The following is a 17,874-nucleotide window of genomic DNA, read 5'->3' as shown; positions in this document are numbered from 1 at the left end:
TTATATTGAAGTGCTGAAGTGATTGAGAAACGTTGTTCGACGCAAGAGGCTAGAAATGGACTCGTGAACGCTGCATGACAATGTGCCTTTGTACGGGCTCGTTCCGTACAAAGTTTTTAACATAATACAGCATCCTTGTGATTCAACAACTACCATACTACCTAGCTCTCTGTAATTTCTGGCTCTTCTCTCAATTGAAGATGGTACTGAAAAGGAGAATATTTTACGACATCGAGATGATTTAAGCGAATATATATGACAAAGGCCGGTATTCATAGTCCGTTCTTATTTCAAGACCGTCTTAAGTAATGTCTTAAGATGCAAATACGGCTCTGTGATTGGTTAATCACATCTTAAGATTGTACTTAAGATATTCTTAAATATAAGAACTGACTATGAATACCGGCCAAAGTCTGAAGAACATTCTGAAAAATTTGTATAAAAAATATTTTCAACAGTGGCAAAACCGCTAGCATAAGAATATAGATGTGGAAGGAAAGTACTTTGAAGGAGATTAAATGTTTTATTGATAACAATAAAGATTGTTAATGACAGAACTAGTCCGCATATTTTTTTCACATCTCATATTAAAATGCTTAAGATTATAATTCATTTATGTTTTACAAAATAGTGCGTATGAGTAGTGTTAAAATATATCTATAAAATCTTTCTTTATCCAACAGTTATTAATATAAGTGTATTTATTATAAACTTATATCTTTTAAAAAATAATAGCAATGCAAAATAAACAAACGTTTAATATTACTTATAAAACGCGCGGGCGTGCATATTCGAAATAAATGATAAAAAATTTTGCGGGCAAAAATTGTATATGAAAATTTATTAATTATGTTTTATAAGAATATTTTTTTAATATTTAAGAAATATATATTTCTTTTTCTTTAAAAAAAATAAAGATATATACTACTAAATATACATATGTAATATATAAAGGTACATATAAGTATGCTAAACAATTTTCAGACATTCTTTTGATATTTCTAATTTCTTTAGATTAAACATTTATTAGAAAAAGCCTGCGTATTTGATAAGAATGTCTACTATAACTTTGGGCTTAAAATGCGTATATTAATTATGAATATAATTAATCTCTATTCTCAATTCCTTTTGATAAACATTCCGCTACAGGATCTTTCGATTTTCTTGCTCGCAATTTCAACCAGCAAATTCCCTCCGCCATTGTGATAAATGACCATTTATTCAATGTTATAGGATTCTTGGTTTTAGCGTCAAGTTTAAGATCACAACGCCACAGCAGGTAGAACAACATAATCTTCATTTGCAGTAGAGCGAATCTGTTACCTATGCAAAGTCTGGGCCCAATACCAAACGGAAAGTAGACCGAATTGTCCACCTTGCCATTCAGAAATCTATCGGGATCAAACTTGTTCGGCTGCGAATAATATTTAGGATCGCGATGTAGAGCGTAAGTTGAAAACCATATACCATCTCCAGGCTTTAATGTAATCGATTCGCCATCCAAAGTCGCCGGTGGCAATACGAATTCTTTCACGCACAGCCTATCCAGGAAACCCGCCACCGGATACATTCTGAAAGTTTCATTCACAACGGCATCTAAGTACTTCATGTTATTAATGACTTCATAAGTAGGCTTGCCATTGGTTTGTCTGAGGACATGATCGATTTCTTCTCTCAATTTATTCTGAACATCAGATTTAGCGGCGACTTCATGTACTAGGAAGGACAGGGCTGTTGACACAGTATCAAATCCACCAAAGAAAAAGATAAATGCTTGAGCGGTCATTTCTTCAATGTCGAGTTCAGGTCCTTGATCCGTATTTTTGGTCTCCATCATCAATTGAATCATGTCTGGTCGAACAATTCCCTGCTCATCTCTGACTTTTATCGTATTACTGACAACATCTTTGAAGAAGTTTTCCACTTTCGCGCTAAACATTCTCAACTTAAAAAGCTTTGTGAGAAACGGGAAGTGAGAATGTATGAAAAACATGAGGGATAGCCGGCCGTCGAAGTTAAAGGTATTTTTGCCAAGCACAAAGAACTCATTATTTGGATTCTTAAACGAATTCACACTAATGCCGAAAGCGCACGTGGCCACGACGTCGTTGGTGTATCTACATGACATTTCTTTCATATTATATGTCTTACCAATCTTTCCAGATTCTTTCACCACAAAATTGGCGAAATTCTCGGCACATTCGCACATAAGTCCGAACATCATCTTCATCTTACTGGACGTGAAAGCTGGACTGAGAACCTTCCGCATCTCGCGCCAGTGATCGCCTCGTAGACCGAATAAATTTTTTCCTGCCATTGGCTCGCTGTCGTCCACGAAATTACGGTGATCACAGAAGTTGTCAAAATTTCTAATAGCAATCGAGTTGATCAATTCTGGATCGCGAATTAAGTACACTGGTCTTGTAAGATCGTAGAAGCCTACATATTTTGCTTCCGGAAAAAGATTGTGTGCTCTGGATATGATCTCCGGAAGAGAAATACGTCGGAATATATAAGGCGCCATGTTACCGAAAAACGGAATCGGTCGCACATGTGGGATCTTTAGCTGCTCGAAATGAGATAATTTGTTTAAAACAAAATAATACAAACATATACCCGCTGCGAGGATAGTCAAGAGCAATGTAGATAGCTCCATCATGATACTAATTTTTTAAATTTGTTATATAAGAAGAAAATGTTAGTGGTTGTTTGTCACAATTGAAAAAATTTCTTTGTTCGATTATTTGACCATCAATAATAACGTGAAGAAAGAAAAAGTTCAAATTGTTAATTTTGCACTTTTATTCTTGTCACTTTGAATCGTCGTCAGAATTGTCGTTAGAATTGTCCAAGATTGGTAAAAATGCTGTACGATTGATCGAGATCATTCACTATTCTCGATAAATTATTTAACAAGAAGATACATGCTTCACGCTCATGATTCTACAACTGATTGCTTCTTTTTTATTAAGGTAGAATCAACTTTTCTAAGTACACAGATATAAGAATCAAGAGGCGCTACTATCGGCTGTGACTCTGCAGATTTGTTTTTATTGAGATAAAATACTTGTTATTAAGTGAATTGAATTGAAACTGCTGATGTATGAATTCTTAACAATGCCTCACACATATAATTTAGTAGTCTTGTGACAATAACAATTTTTTTGGTAAATTTTTAATTATGTTTAATATATGTTATTATTTAATTCCAATATAATATATAAATTAAAAATTGTATAACATTTATACGTAAACTTATTTTTTTATGGCTTCTTAATTTTTATGTAAGTTGACATTTGTTTTTCCTAACTTATCGCAAAAATGCACGAAACAAACAATTATTGTTATCATAATTTATGATGTTCTCTTTTTATTGGTAAACTAAACACTTATATTATATACACACACACACACACATACTGAAATTAATATATAATATATTGGAATTATAAAATAACAATATACATTAAAATTAATTAAATATTTAGCAAAAAATTTGTGAATATTTCAAGACTAAATGATGACATTGACAGAATTAAAATTCATACATTGCAGTTAACTTTTAATCTTATTCACTTGATAACAAACTTTGGATATCGATAAGAATAAAGCGAAGTCAACAGTCACGCGCGTGATAACTGTGTCTTACAATATCTATATCTTTTTTTTTTATATTTAGAAAAGTTATTAATTTTATCTTGACGAGAAGCAATCAGTTAAAGAACTTATTTATTTACACACACAAGTTTGTTATATATATCATGTGAATTTATAAGTGAGAGCAGTCGCCCGGCAAGCGAAAGGTCTCGGGTTCGATTCCCGATTCAGCGACTTTCGGATCTATATTTTTCTCGCCTATAATTCTGTAGGGGGGTTAGAGGGGATTCGGGAAATTAAATCTCGAATTGAGATTATTCCCAAATAAAGTCTTGGCATACGTACCAAGCAAAATTCGTGCCTCGTGCACAATGAATTAAATTCCAACGAAAAAATTAATTTCATTGGAAGCATACGTACTGACATCCACGTTTGGCTCGCATAGCCAATGTAATTTCCATCATTCATATTTGTTATATATATATTGTATATATGTATAAAAAATAACATATATTTTTAATACATTTTATATAAAGTATATAAAGTATAATTTATATATATATATTACAAATTCAGAAGGAGGCTATATGGAGCCACGGGTAGGGTGTAGGTACGCAAATACTAAAAACAAATTTGTTGGAATAACAAACTTATTAAATCTATAGATAAATTTAGATTTAATAAATTTGTTATTCCAACAAGTTTGTTTTTAGTATTTGCGTACTTACACCCTACGCGTGGGCTCCATATAGCCTCCTTCTGAATTTGTAATTTATCAATGCAGGGAGCCTACATTGTTGACTTATTATATATATATATATATATATATATATATATATATTATTATATATATATATAATATATATAATTATATCTATTATAAATAATAACATTATTTAATATACTAATATTATTTACGGAATACATTCAATTAATATATGTGAAGACTTTAAGATATAAAAAGATTACATATCAAAATCGATAAAATTGTAATTGTGTTTTAGAAAAACATTTTCAATGTTCAAAATAAACATAATTTTGTCTTGTTTGTTTAAAAAAAATAAAAATACATATTATTTACAAAACAATTTTTTCTAAATGTTTTATTTTTTTTTTAATTTTTAACTTCCCTATTTTATGTACTTTCTAGCAGAAAGATGTATCTGTGTTTAATTATAATAATATAAAATATTCACTTGGAATATAATTTCATGCTTATTAGATTAATTTACTAGTATCTGCTATCTTAATCTCTATTCTCAACATCATTCAATAAGTGCTGTGCAATAGGAGCTTTCGATTTTCTCGCAGCTTCAACCAGAAACTACCTCTCGTTCTCATGAACTAAGCCTTCATACTGAATACCATCCTAGTCTTAGCATCAAATTCGAGATCGCAACGCTACATCAAGTAATATGACCTTCATTTCCATTAAGGAAAATTTGTTAGCTATGCAGATTCTGGGCGCGATTCCGAACGATATGTTGATTGAACTGACGACATTACCGTTCAGGAATTTATCGGGATCAAACTTGTCTAGTTGCGAGTACATATCTGCTGGAGTATATATGTATGTATGTATCTGGAGTATATATCTGGAATCGCAATGCAGAAGATGACTTGATATTTAGATACTACCCGCGTTCATCGTAATCGGTTTACTAACTGAAATTACTTGTGATAATTCAAACTCTTTGGCACAATTTATCGAGAAACGTAGTGGATGCAATCTGAAAATATTTGCGACGTATTCCAAATACTTTATATCGTCGATAGTTTTGTCATTAATCTTCATGAAAACATCATCGACTTCCATTTCCTTTTTTAAATATCAGAATTAACTTTGCTTTCATACATCAAGAAGCACATAAACATCTATATAAAATCGAATTCACCGAAGAAGAAGACGAATGAAGGTCCATGGTTTTTATTTCTAGTCTCTATCATCAATTAAATCATATCTAAGTGAAAGATTCCCTGTTCATTTCTGACTTTTTCATCATGTCGCAGGAAGATATTCTTTCTATTCACAAAAAATATGAAGGACTGTCTATCATTAAATTTAAAAGTTTTTTTGTCAAAAAAATATTTGTGTTAGATACTAAAATGAATTCATATTAATGCTGAAAACGCATGTAATTACCATATCGTTGGCACATTTGCTGAGCAGTTTTTTTATATCGTATCATCAATTTTTATCATCAGTTTTATCAATTTTTTTCGAATTCCATTAACAGAAAATTTTTCAACGCATTCAATGCATATCAATTCGAACATCATGTTTATCTTGCTGGAAATAAAATTAAAAGACTGAGAATTTTTCGCATTTTGCTCCAATGAGTGCATCACAAGTCGAATTAGATTTTTATGATCAAGCATCAATCACTGGATTCAGATATTCGTTAATGAATTACACAGAAGTTGTCCAATTTTTGTGACAATTTTTGAGTTGCGGATTATATTTTCTTATTAGATTAATGTTATAAAATCATAGAATTCTTAATATTTCGCATTCAAAAAGAAATTTTGTTTGTTTATCAGAACATTGAATATCAAAAAATTGAAGAATACCATATTAATCAGAAATGATATAGGTTACACATATAGAATTTTTAGCCGTTCGAAGTAAAATAACTTGCTTGTAACAAAATAATACAAACAAATGCCTGCAATAGTCATATTTATTCTTGACTAATACTAATTTTTTAGTTGCTAAAAAGAAAATGTTGCTCATTGTTTTTGGTTTTTATCAACTTAAAGAATATTTTCCATTTTTTTTCTCTGTTATTAAATCAACATCAGCATAAACAGGGGAAAAAGAAAGTTCAATTTTGTTCTGTAATTTAATTAGTTTTGCCATTAAAATTTAGATTAAAAAAGGTTTTCACCATTAATTACGAAACGCTAATATTCTGTTAATTCAATTAATTATCTGACAATAAGAGATGCACGAAATTCTATGATTGCTTCACGTCTGCTACAAAATAGAACTAATAACTTTTCAAAGTGCGCAGATAGGAATGTCACAAGAAATTGCCATTGATTTACTGTGTCCTTCGCCAATTTATTATCACCAATGTATGTATAGCTTATTATTCTTTAAATGATTTAGGTTAAAGGCTAACATCGATGATAAGTCTCATTTTAGCAACGTTGTTATTCACTATTCTTGAAATAAAAATTAATAAATATTTAACAAGAACAAACAGGAACACATTAACAGTTTAATAAGTTAGGATTAAATTTTTTAATCAAATAAGGAATTTTAATATATAGAGAAATATCCTAAATAAGATTTTAAAACATTTCTTTTTAAAAAAACAATAATGTTATCATCAATTTACAACAAAATGTTAAGTGAATCATAATATAATTAAAATAATTTTTTTTTATAAAAAGATTAAAAAATATAGAATAACATTCAGTTTGTTTCATTAGTTATATTAATTTTGTAATTAGTTTAATTAAAATTTTTAATAACAATTTTTTAGATATTAAAGATATGCGAGATTTTAGTTGTTTTGATTGACTCTGCAGGCACTAACTATTAATATAATTGTTTGTTTTACCCTTAAACATTTTAAATAAGTTTTACGCTATTTGTTATTGATATCCATTGTTTAATTAAATTTAACAAAAAAACTTATAAATCTTTTAACGAAAAAAATTCTTTAATTACACATACTAAAGTAAATTTTAATTTCTGTAAAATATATTATAAAAACTGAAATGCAGTTAAAATTCTAATGAAATTAACTTGTTTATTTACCACGACGAGCATTTTAATGGCATCAGTGCAATCAAATTTCAACTTTTCACTGATGCACAAAGCAGTGAATAAATGCAATTTCTATGATATCAATGTAGTTTTTGATTGATGAAACAATAATCATTTTAACAAAAAGGTCTATCAATGAGGCAAATAGTTTGTAATTTGGAGCACGTAGTACTTTATCAAATGAACGAGATAACGATGAAACGATGATCTAAGAAATGGTACTATATAAAGAATGAGCAGTTATATGCTATCATAGCATGATTGGCACCCCAAGGACTCTTTAAATACTCGTATTATTACTTCATATAAATGCGAGATCAATAAATTCTTTGGTCATTCCGCTGTATTGAAAGTTTTTTTGTATATTAATATTTTATTTATATATTATATATTTTATTTTATATATTAATTACTTATATGTATATTAATTACTATTATGTATAAAATATTTTCTTATAAATAATTTTATCTATCTTTATGAATTGTGTTTATTAAATGAATATTTAATCAAACATTTATTTACGAATAAATATAAGTTTTGAGACGATATAAAAATCATTAATGAGAATGATCATAATTGTTTGAAACATACAGTGAAAACAAAGAGTGTATAAAATAACCGTCGTTATATTCATTATATATATATGTGTAATTCGCAACTAAAGAGTGCATGTAGAGTAAAGCATGATTGCGAAATAAACGCTTTAAAAAATATACTCGACACATTTCATGCAATAACTTCGGATGCATTTAGTTTTTTTACCATAGGTCATCTGAATGCATAATGCTGCACTTTATATGCAGCTTATTTATGTTTAAAACTCAGTATCTCATTGCTCGTAAAGTTTGCGCTCACGTTTGTACGTCATTTGCTGTTTTTTCATTTATCATTGATTTATATATACTTTATCAGTTTGCCATTGAGATTTTAATTAAAAGCAGAACATAAGTGTGTTAAAATTGCACTTAAATAAATATAAATGTGCAAATTATTTTATAATATGTATTTGTTAATAATATAGTATTGTGTCTAGATTTTAATATATTCTATTAGAGAATTGACATAATTTCTGTCAAAATTAGTTCTTTGAATAATATTTATTTATTTATCACAAAAGAAGAAAAAATATGTTTGTGTATAAGTACTATTTACAATATTATAATTTTTTACAGTATTGTTGATCTTGATAAACAACTTTTTAACAAAAAATAATTTTAACAATGTAGCACTTAGTCTTTTTATGTCAAGTTGATTATGAACTGTTTCATTATTTTTTGTGCACGATAAAACAATTGCTATTACTTAAAAAATTTTATATGTAATTTATATTTTATATGTATTTATATGTTATAATGTAATGTTATAATATAATTAAATGTTATAATTTATATGTATAATGTTATAATGTAATATATATTTTATATGTTATTATATGTATATAATTTAAATTTTATATGTAAGATATAAAATATAACATAATAGTAATGTCAAAATATAAAGCATTTGTGAAAGTAAGATGTATTAAGAAAAAAACATTAATGTGTTCCAAAATATATAGAATTTATGAAGCAGATATACATGTATCATAATTTGCATATATGCATAACTCGCATATATCTGAAAAGTATGAATCAAGAAAACAGATTTACATTCAAAAGTCTGTTTTCATAAGTTCATATTTAAATGTGTTAAGCTTATATAAGTGAAAAGCTTTTAAAAACGCAATAAAATATTTTTTAATAATGAATTAAAAAACATATAAGTTAAAATTATTTTCAGAGTGGCAACAGCAGCAATAATGGTGCTGGTTATATAAACATGGTCTCGCTCGTGGGTGCGAATGGAACACGAAGACCACCCTCCCAACAATTATCCTTCCATTCGTCGAAGAATCATTCCCGGCATCAATCTGCATCTGTTCCACCATCGACACCGCGAAATGTCTGTCAGCAGATGAACGAAATAGAAGCTCCGTGTATACGTAAGTTTACTGTGATGCAAGATTCAAATTCGGTGAGAGTATCTTTGTAAAATATATTTTACAAAATAAGAATCGCACTTTTACGGCGAAAAGATGTGGAAGTTAATGTTTCTTTTGCGAAATTTAGGACGACTTTTTCTCGAAATAAACATGATATAACTTTCTCGTGATAGTGTGAGCATCGCCTTTTGCACGATATTTATAGCAATACTTAAATGGTTCGGAATTATTAAAATCATAAAATTTTATAAAACCTTAAAATGCTACAGTAATGAGAAAGATAGGGGGAAGATGTTTCTTACAAAATCGCCTTATTAAATTCTGTATTTAACAAATTTGAAAATATATGCTTCTATTGTGTAAGAAATAAACTTCTTATTCGTCCTACGTTTCCGAATAGACATAAAAGCTGTACATGGAATTCGTTTTCTACTTCGCAGACGTTATGTCATCTTCTCGGAATCTCGGATCGACCAGATTCAATCAAGAAAGCATCACTAAAATGCTCGTACTTATTAGCACAGTCTTTATATTACTTAATTTACCGAGGTGAGCATTTTTTCATGTGATTTCCTTACATTTCTTTTTTTTTTGTATTTTTTTCCTTTTTTTTTTAGATTTTCTGAATCTTTCAATAGTTTTCTACAAAATATTTTCATTTATAAACATGTACCTTTTTTGTTAATATAATAAAACTTTATCTTGTTACGATATTTTGCAATGAATAGTAAAAATCTATGACGATTTCTTTTTCTTAATAGATGTAAACTGTTAAGTAAATGTCAATTATAGTTTACATACGATGGGAAGGAAACGATTCATATTCCTTGGCGAAATATAATTTGCACAGAAATTGCGTCATGAGTCGAATTGTCGTTCTGTTTCAGCTATGTGATTCGCCTATGCGTATTCTTCTTCACTCTGGCGAGGAAGAATACACCGGAGACACTCTGGTGTCTGCAGCAGTTCTTCATGCTGCTCTACTATACGAATTTCAGCATCAATTTTTTGCTGTACGCCATGTGCGGCATTACGTTTCGTCGTTGTCTGGAGCAGATACTGCGTAGGATCATGAAGAGCATGACATTGTATCATTGCAATCCACAGAGGTACATATAGCTAGCGCTCCATTTCTCTCGAAAATTCGTCAGAGATCGAATTGAATTGTTGATTGTATGGTGACTATTAGGGAACCGATAAGCCCGTGAAATGTCCACGCTTCCTGGATCATCGTTAATCTGATGTCTGTTTCCAACTGTGAGATTTTGGTCCAAATCGTGGCGACTTTTCCAGTAAGAGGGGTTCAAATCCAAGATAATCCTGTTTGCGAAATCGCCTTGAAAGAACGCATCGTTTCGCGAAATGCGTGACATGAACATTATGTTTCATGTCGATGGTGAGGCGACCGATTCAACGAAAGATTCACCAAGAAATAAGAAACCGTCGGTGTAAAAAATTCGAACGATATCAAGATACTTGACTGATGCAGAAGGACCATGGGAATTCACAAGGATCCTGTATGTAATTATGATAATATAGACTCATGGTCGCTTAATTTTTGTGTAAGAATAAGATTTTCATAGATTCGGTGATTGTATTTGTAAAAATTTATTTCTATTTTATTTATGTGTGTGAAAGTTTAGAGAAAGACAACGAGATCCTTTCAAAATTTTTATAACATTTCAAGTTTTCAATCTTGATATAAATCTTTCCTGAACCTTTTTAAGATTAAGCATATGAAGAGCAGATAAATTTGATTCTCATTTCTTTCTAGATTTTTACTATAATTATATTATTCGTCATCTCTATCTAATGCTACCAATAATAATTAATAATCTTTTTAAATCATATGATTTTTCTTTAAGACAGAAAAGGAAGGAAAAAAGCATAAAATATTTATATACTAGAATAAATTTTATGTGTAGATATGAATTACATATTAATATAGAAAAATATCATTGATAATCATGAACACTCGCAATTATTTCCAAATTACAAGATCTATGTTTGTTTACGAACATATTACAACATTGCACATTATATATTATCTGACATAAAATCAATAACTAAATACATAGTGCAGTCCATACATTTTGAGATTGGTTTTTTACGGTAATAATTATTAATAATATTATTTAAGAATAATTGTCCAAATTATGTACTTATTATCCTTAGGAAATTATGTGCAAAATTTGAAAAGTCTACGATTAGCTAATCTCAAGCAATATAATATTTTATAAAGCTTGTATTTTAAGTATGAAAGAAAAGCTACGTATCATGATAAAATTTTGTTTTAAAACCGGTTTATTTCCTACATAAAAGCTCAAAATGGTGTAGAAAGCTTATGTGAATGAAGCATTAAATTGAGCGAACATTTTTCGTTGACATGCCACGTTTCGAGAGAAAAGAAACTCCGTAGAAGTAAACGTGCGCGTAAAATTTTTTTTTTTTTTTTTAATTATTTAAAATGCGGAGTACTATACGAGTTTGCATCTCTTTAATGTTTCTTCTATCATACGAAATATAATACGTAGTTTTTCTTTTATGCGCGATAATGTCATCTATTTAGTTTGTGATAGAGTAAATTATTGCGCTCGTTATCTTCTACAAAATCACTTCCCTCATAAAACCTTATTTTTTTAACAAAGAAAAATGTTTGTTCAATTTAATTCCAATAAGATTTCTGCATTTCGAGCATTTGTGAAGATAAATTGACTCTGAAAGAAAATTTTATTGCGATACGTTGCTCTTCATTTGTATTCATGATGTATTTAAAGAACAAGCTTTACAAAACATTATACTGCTCGACGTTAGCTAATTGTAAATTTTTCAAATTTTACACGCAATTAGCTAACAATAAGAGTAACAGATACATAGTTTGGGCTGTCATTCTCAAATGGCGTTGCTACAATAGTATCACCGTAAAAAAATTTCAAAACTTATGGACCGCACTGTATATATTGTAGATAATGTGTAATTGTCTTATTTTTATTATTAAATTTTTTTTTAATTGTTAAAGATACTTATCGCATATTAACACGTTAGTTAAAAGTAATCTTTTTGTTATAATTGTTAATGAAGACGTTTTAATTTCTTATTTTGATAATTTCTCTATGTTGTTCTATCTTAACAAAAAAAAACTCTAAAGAGAACATAAGATAACTCTTTTTTGAAAGCAAAATCAAAATATATTTATTGCGACGTAACAGTTTAATAACATATAAATATTGCATTTACTTTATATTTTTATATCAATGACAAAGACATTCATCCTTTAATAGAAATATTAATTTTTAGATAGACACAAAGCTAGAAAAATAATAAAATAATCTAATGCTACATTAAAGAAAAGATGCCAAAATTTTCAAATATTAACACACATTTCTTTTCACTAAAGTAAATTAATTTGCAAAACTCATTTAAAGGTAATAAATTTCAAATTATTAAAAATAATAATAAATTTTAAATTATTAAAAAAATTTAATATTTTTATTTCTATGTTGATGAATGCACAATTTTAACATAGATTACTAATGTTTCTCTAGTGAAAGAAAAAATGACTAGCAAAGAAAAATTTTATTTATAAAAATATATAATTTTGCATTATTATTTTGTTATAAATTTTACGTGAAAAAAGAAACTTTATTTATAATATTTAAACTTTATCATAGTAGTTGTTGTAGATATCTGGATTGGTTTGTTAATCAATAATTGCTTAAAGATAAAGTTATATTCGTTGCAGTAAATGATAAGATTACCCGTACGACGTGATAAGATTAATGTGCGACGTACGATATAAACTGTATAATTAGATAGAAATACTAATATTTTCTACGATAGAAAATTAGAAACATTGCTAGGGTCGGGTATTTTAAAAAATCTTTGCATGTTTTTGTAAAATAAATCGTATTTTGCTATACAAAAAACAGCGATAAGCGGAAAAATAACAATAAAATATAAAATTAATCATATAATTTTCGGTTTAAATATTTTGATTTTTTGACAAAAAAATGTAATAAGAAATCTGAGTTTTTTACTTTTACGTATATTATATCTCCAAAATAAATAAAATATGTTATTAAAAAAAATATCAAGGTAACAACAAATATTGACATAATATACAAAGCTAAGAAAATATATATGTATATATATATATATATATATATATATTAGCATAATTTGCTCTTTAAAAAATATTTAGTGATGTTTTAATTTAAATTATTTATTTTAAATTATTGAGCACTTTTTATAAAACTATAATTATAATTTTAATTGTAATCGTTTTTATTTCATTAAACTTTAAAGACAACATTGCACCCATGTTTAACTGATTTTATTTTCTTTTTTTATAGGTCTATATTTTATATTTTATAAAACAAGAAAAAATCACTTTCGAGTACGAGTTGAAACAAGAATGTTCAAAGTTTGCCGTAAAAAATATTTTTATTTAATATATTAATATTAATTTTCGCGTGTACGCGCTGTCGATTACAATATTTTATTTTATAAGATATGAAGTAAACATTCTAGTAAAACCAATTTTTTTAAAAATAGAATTGTTAATTAATCTATAAAAGTATTAGATATTTTTACAAATTTTTATGAAAATAAATAGATGTTTTATATAAGGATATGTTATTTAATTATAGACATTACATTTAATTATCTTAGATTGTCTTAGAAGAATTAAGTAGATTATACATAAAATTTTAATTTCTCTATTTTAATATTTTTACCATTTAATTGAAATACTGAATATATTTGTGTTCTTATCAGTTTTATAACAAGACAACAAAATGTGTTATATGTGTTTTACTTTTTTATTAGATTGTACGCTTTATCGACCAAAGTTTTTTTGCGCGAAGTTTGGCGCAATATCGTAAAACTCGGATTACAAGAATCGAGAAAAGTCAGAGGAATTACCGAGAGATATCCTTCATAATGTATTATGACAGCCCATCGCGAAGTTATTCTCGCAAGAATTTTCAAAAATTATAATACTTTCTTAATGCTTTTTCCAAACTTTTTATAACCTTCCTTTTCATTTTATTAATTATATATAATCACTCTTTTTACATGAATTATAGATTATATTATAGATTATTTCTTAATATTGTACAACATTATTAAATTATATCTACCAATTCAAAGTTTTGTATGTATCAAAGTAAATAAGAGAAGGTTAAATTCTAATTCTCGATTTAATCACGTCCAAAATGGGAACGGATAACGAGCTAATATTTAGTTTTCATTAAATCATACGTCAACAGGAAGATCTATTTTAAATGCGGTGTGGAGTAAAAGTTTCAAAGTCGATGTTTACTAAAAATGCTAATTTAAACAAGTTATTAAATATACATATCCGAAAGATTATGACAAAATCTACTAAGGTTACGAAAGAATCGTAAAATATAAATATAACTTTTCGTCGTATTTTTTGCATATATTTATGCAATAGATTTTGTAAACATTACAAATTTTCATGAACTCTATCTTTGAAATAATAAATTTAGAATTTATTTTAGATTAATATTTAATTATGTTTTAATTTTAATTTGACAATAGCATTATGTTTTAATTTTTAGATAGCAACAATGTAAATTCTACTTTTTTTTATTTTTCACATGAATTTCTAAAAATATTTAAAAAAACAATTGGTTGGAAAAGAGTTTTATTCCTCCTAATCTTTTATTTTAAAAATTTGCATTAATGTGAAATTTTTTACATTAATTTACTATAATAGTATAGTGGTATAATAAAGCTAAAAAGTTATTAAAAATATAAAATATAAAAAGTTGCATACGTTTATATATATGTGTATATATATATATATATATATATATATATATATATATTAATCAAATGTTAAAAACTTTGATATTTTTTATCAGAAGAGAAAAAAATTGAATACATATGTAAGTTGTACTTTTTATATAGCATTCACAGAAGAAATTGAGTTGCTACATTTCTCTCTCGCGTGCTACATCTTTTTCGCGTTTTGTTTTTTGCGCAATTAAAGCAGAGATCGATTGAGCGAGAGCTCGTCTAGGGAAATCGCCGGAAAAAAAATTTCGGCGTTTTTGCATGAAAAATATATCTTTTTGGGACTATGCAATTTCACATAAATCTCAGATAAACTCGTTTTTGTGAATTTTCTTTTATGGCCTTGAATCTCATGCAATATGAATAATAATGAACAAAATCTCGTGACTTCACGTGTAATATGAGATTCTTATATAATATAAAATCACTTAGCTCACGCATAAAATATCTATTCATTAATGTCAAATAATCCCGTACAAGTGATATCAATGTACGCGGATATTAATAGTGATTTATTTAAGTAATTTTTGCAAATGTCTTATTAAATTTATTAATTATTAATTATTAATTATTAATTATATAACAAATACAAAATATTTTTCTTATTTTCAATTGTGTATGTGAAAGAGAAAATTAAATAAAATGATTAAAAAAATGATTAAATTATTAAAATATTATATTACATCTACAGAGAAAAATCTTTTGCCGAAGAATTACGATAAGAATTAAATTATATTCCGAAATTATATTCAAATTAACACATATAGACATATAAATACATTTTATTTCGATATTTTTATCTGATATGCTCGCTCTTTCGAACAAAAGATCGTCGTAAAGCATTTTTATCGAGAGATGCAGTTACAATATTTTTTATTGACAACTTCGATGTACATGCGTGAATCTGAACGCATACATACATTTTTTTTTTTTTGCATATCTGCGAACAAAAACTCATACACGTGTCGACTATTAAAAATATAATAAAATGACATATCTTGTACACGTGAAATAACGAACTTTACTTCAATCAAATTTATCATATCGAATTAATTACATACCAAAAAGACATTTTCAATCAATTATATATAATTTGAAATACAATAAAAATGCACACGCGACAAGTAAATTATGAAAGTGATGAATAGTCTTGAATGTAACGCTATATACGAATTAGTTATTTAGCTACTCTTTATTAAGTTGTCTTGTTTATACGTCAAATGTTTTATATATTGCATTTTTATAAAACTATTCAGTCAATTTGTGATATCTAAAAGCATTTCATAAGTAGTTATGTTTATATGGGTTAGGTAATATACTGTTATAGTAATAACATCTTATTATATAAATTATTTTTGTTTTTAAGAGTACACATACCGAACATTAAACCGAACATCGTCAAACATAAAGATCTAATAAAAATGATTCTAAAAATCGCGGAAATTGATCCTGTATCATTACATTATATCATTGATATTAAGATTGACTTTAAAAGTCATTAAATATCATTCTCATGTATATTATATTAGTGAATTATTATATGCCCAACAAGAGAAAAATATGAAAAAGTAATGTATATAAATATACATATATATAGCTGTTCTATAAATTTCTATATTTTTTTATAAAAATATTTCTTAGCTGCACTCTTCTTTCATATCTATCACATTTATAAAACATATACATATATTAAGAATAAAAAAACAGTTTAAGATATTAGAGTAACGAGAGTCTATGAAGTATGTATACAACATCGATATATACATATATACATTATCATTGCGGTGTGCATTCTTGTATATAATGTATCATGTATAATGTATTGGTTAAAGAAAATATAAATGTATATTTTAAATATATATAGATATATATAGATATATATATTATATATCTGACAAATAATATCGTTACTTCTTATTTAAGTTATTAAACAAAGAGAGTCTTACTACGTGGCTATGCATTTCATTATCATACGATTATGTCAAGTGTATATCATGTGTCTGTAAACATATTATTTCATTTATATGAATTCATTAGAAAGATGATGCGTTGTAAATAATAATTGTTTCCATATAATAGATGTTTAAGTATGTGTTGGATTAAATCAATGTACGAAAATTAAATGTGTATTTTTATCTACTATATTAATCTATTGTAAAATCATATATAATTAGATTTACGGTTCCAAACTTATTTACACGCGCTTTTTCTGTACTTTTGCTAATCTAAATGAACATGACAAGTAATTAAATGAATATGTATTATACTTATATTATGTAACATTTTTATGTATATATATACGTTATACATATATATTTATCTATATCCTTGATGATAAAATTATTTATTTATATGTTATGTAAATAAATTAATGTTATTGTTTTAGTAAAAAGACTTCAGAATAATTTTATCGTAATTCATGCTTTCTACTTCAGACATAGTTATTATATATATATATTACTTTCTGTAAAAAAGAGAATGTATCTTACGCGCGCGATGTATGCATATTGGATATTTTCTCATGGCAGTAAAAAAATGTATGCAGATTTTGTTAGGTTGACTCTTTATACATATACTCTGAACATATGTTCTGCAGAGTACATATATGAAAAGAATATATATGCCGTAGGTATGTGTATGTGGTACAGTCAAGCATATTAATCTTATTAAAACAGTTCGTTTATTTCTCCATCT

General features: G+C 27.1%; 2 protein-coding genes and 1 pseudogene across 9 annotated transcripts in view; 1 reads left to right on the top strand and 2 right to left on the bottom strand.

The window, feature by feature from the left end:
* The window catches only part of LOC145940715 (dynein axonemal heavy chain 1), an 86,469-nt gene that overhangs the window by 53,129 nt on the left and 15,466 nt on the right, over positions 1-17,874 (bottom strand). The window lies entirely within an intron of this gene.
* LOC145940720 (uncharacterized) overlaps positions 1-17,874 on the top strand; it is a 40,350-nt gene that overhangs the window by 19,062 nt on the left and 3,414 nt on the right. For 4 of the 8 annotated variants that reach the window (XM_083046187.1, XM_083046185.1, XM_083046184.1 and 1 more), the window contains 4 exons: positions 9,156-9,357; positions 9,798-9,906; positions 10,245-10,466; positions 10,547-12,728. In XM_083046187.1, the coding sequence (XP_082902313.1) occupies positions 9,156-9,357; positions 9,798-9,906; positions 10,245-10,466; positions 10,547-10,565 (552 nt within the window). In that variant the 3' untranslated portion in view covers positions 10,566-12,728. Of the gene's footprint in view, positions 1-9,155; positions 9,358-9,797; positions 9,907-10,244; positions 10,467-10,546; positions 12,729-13,709; positions 17,410-17,874 lie in introns of those variants that run through there. The other 4 variants (XR_014426064.1, XR_014426063.1, XR_014426062.1 and 1 more) reach the window with 2 other exon arrangements.
* LOC145940719 (cytochrome P450 9e2 pseudogene) lies at positions 835-2,967 on the bottom strand (annotated as a pseudogene).

This window comes from Prenolepis imparis, unplaced genomic scaffold (assembly GCF_030444845.1).
Source record: "Prenolepis imparis isolate NDT839.2.m4 unplaced genomic scaffold, iyPreImpa1.0 SCAF_9, whole genome shotgun sequence".
In the NCBI taxonomy this organism is placed as follows: Eukaryota; Metazoa; Arthropoda; class Insecta; order Hymenoptera; family Formicidae; genus Prenolepis; species Prenolepis imparis.
This window is presented reverse-complemented; position numbering and strand designations above follow the sequence as displayed.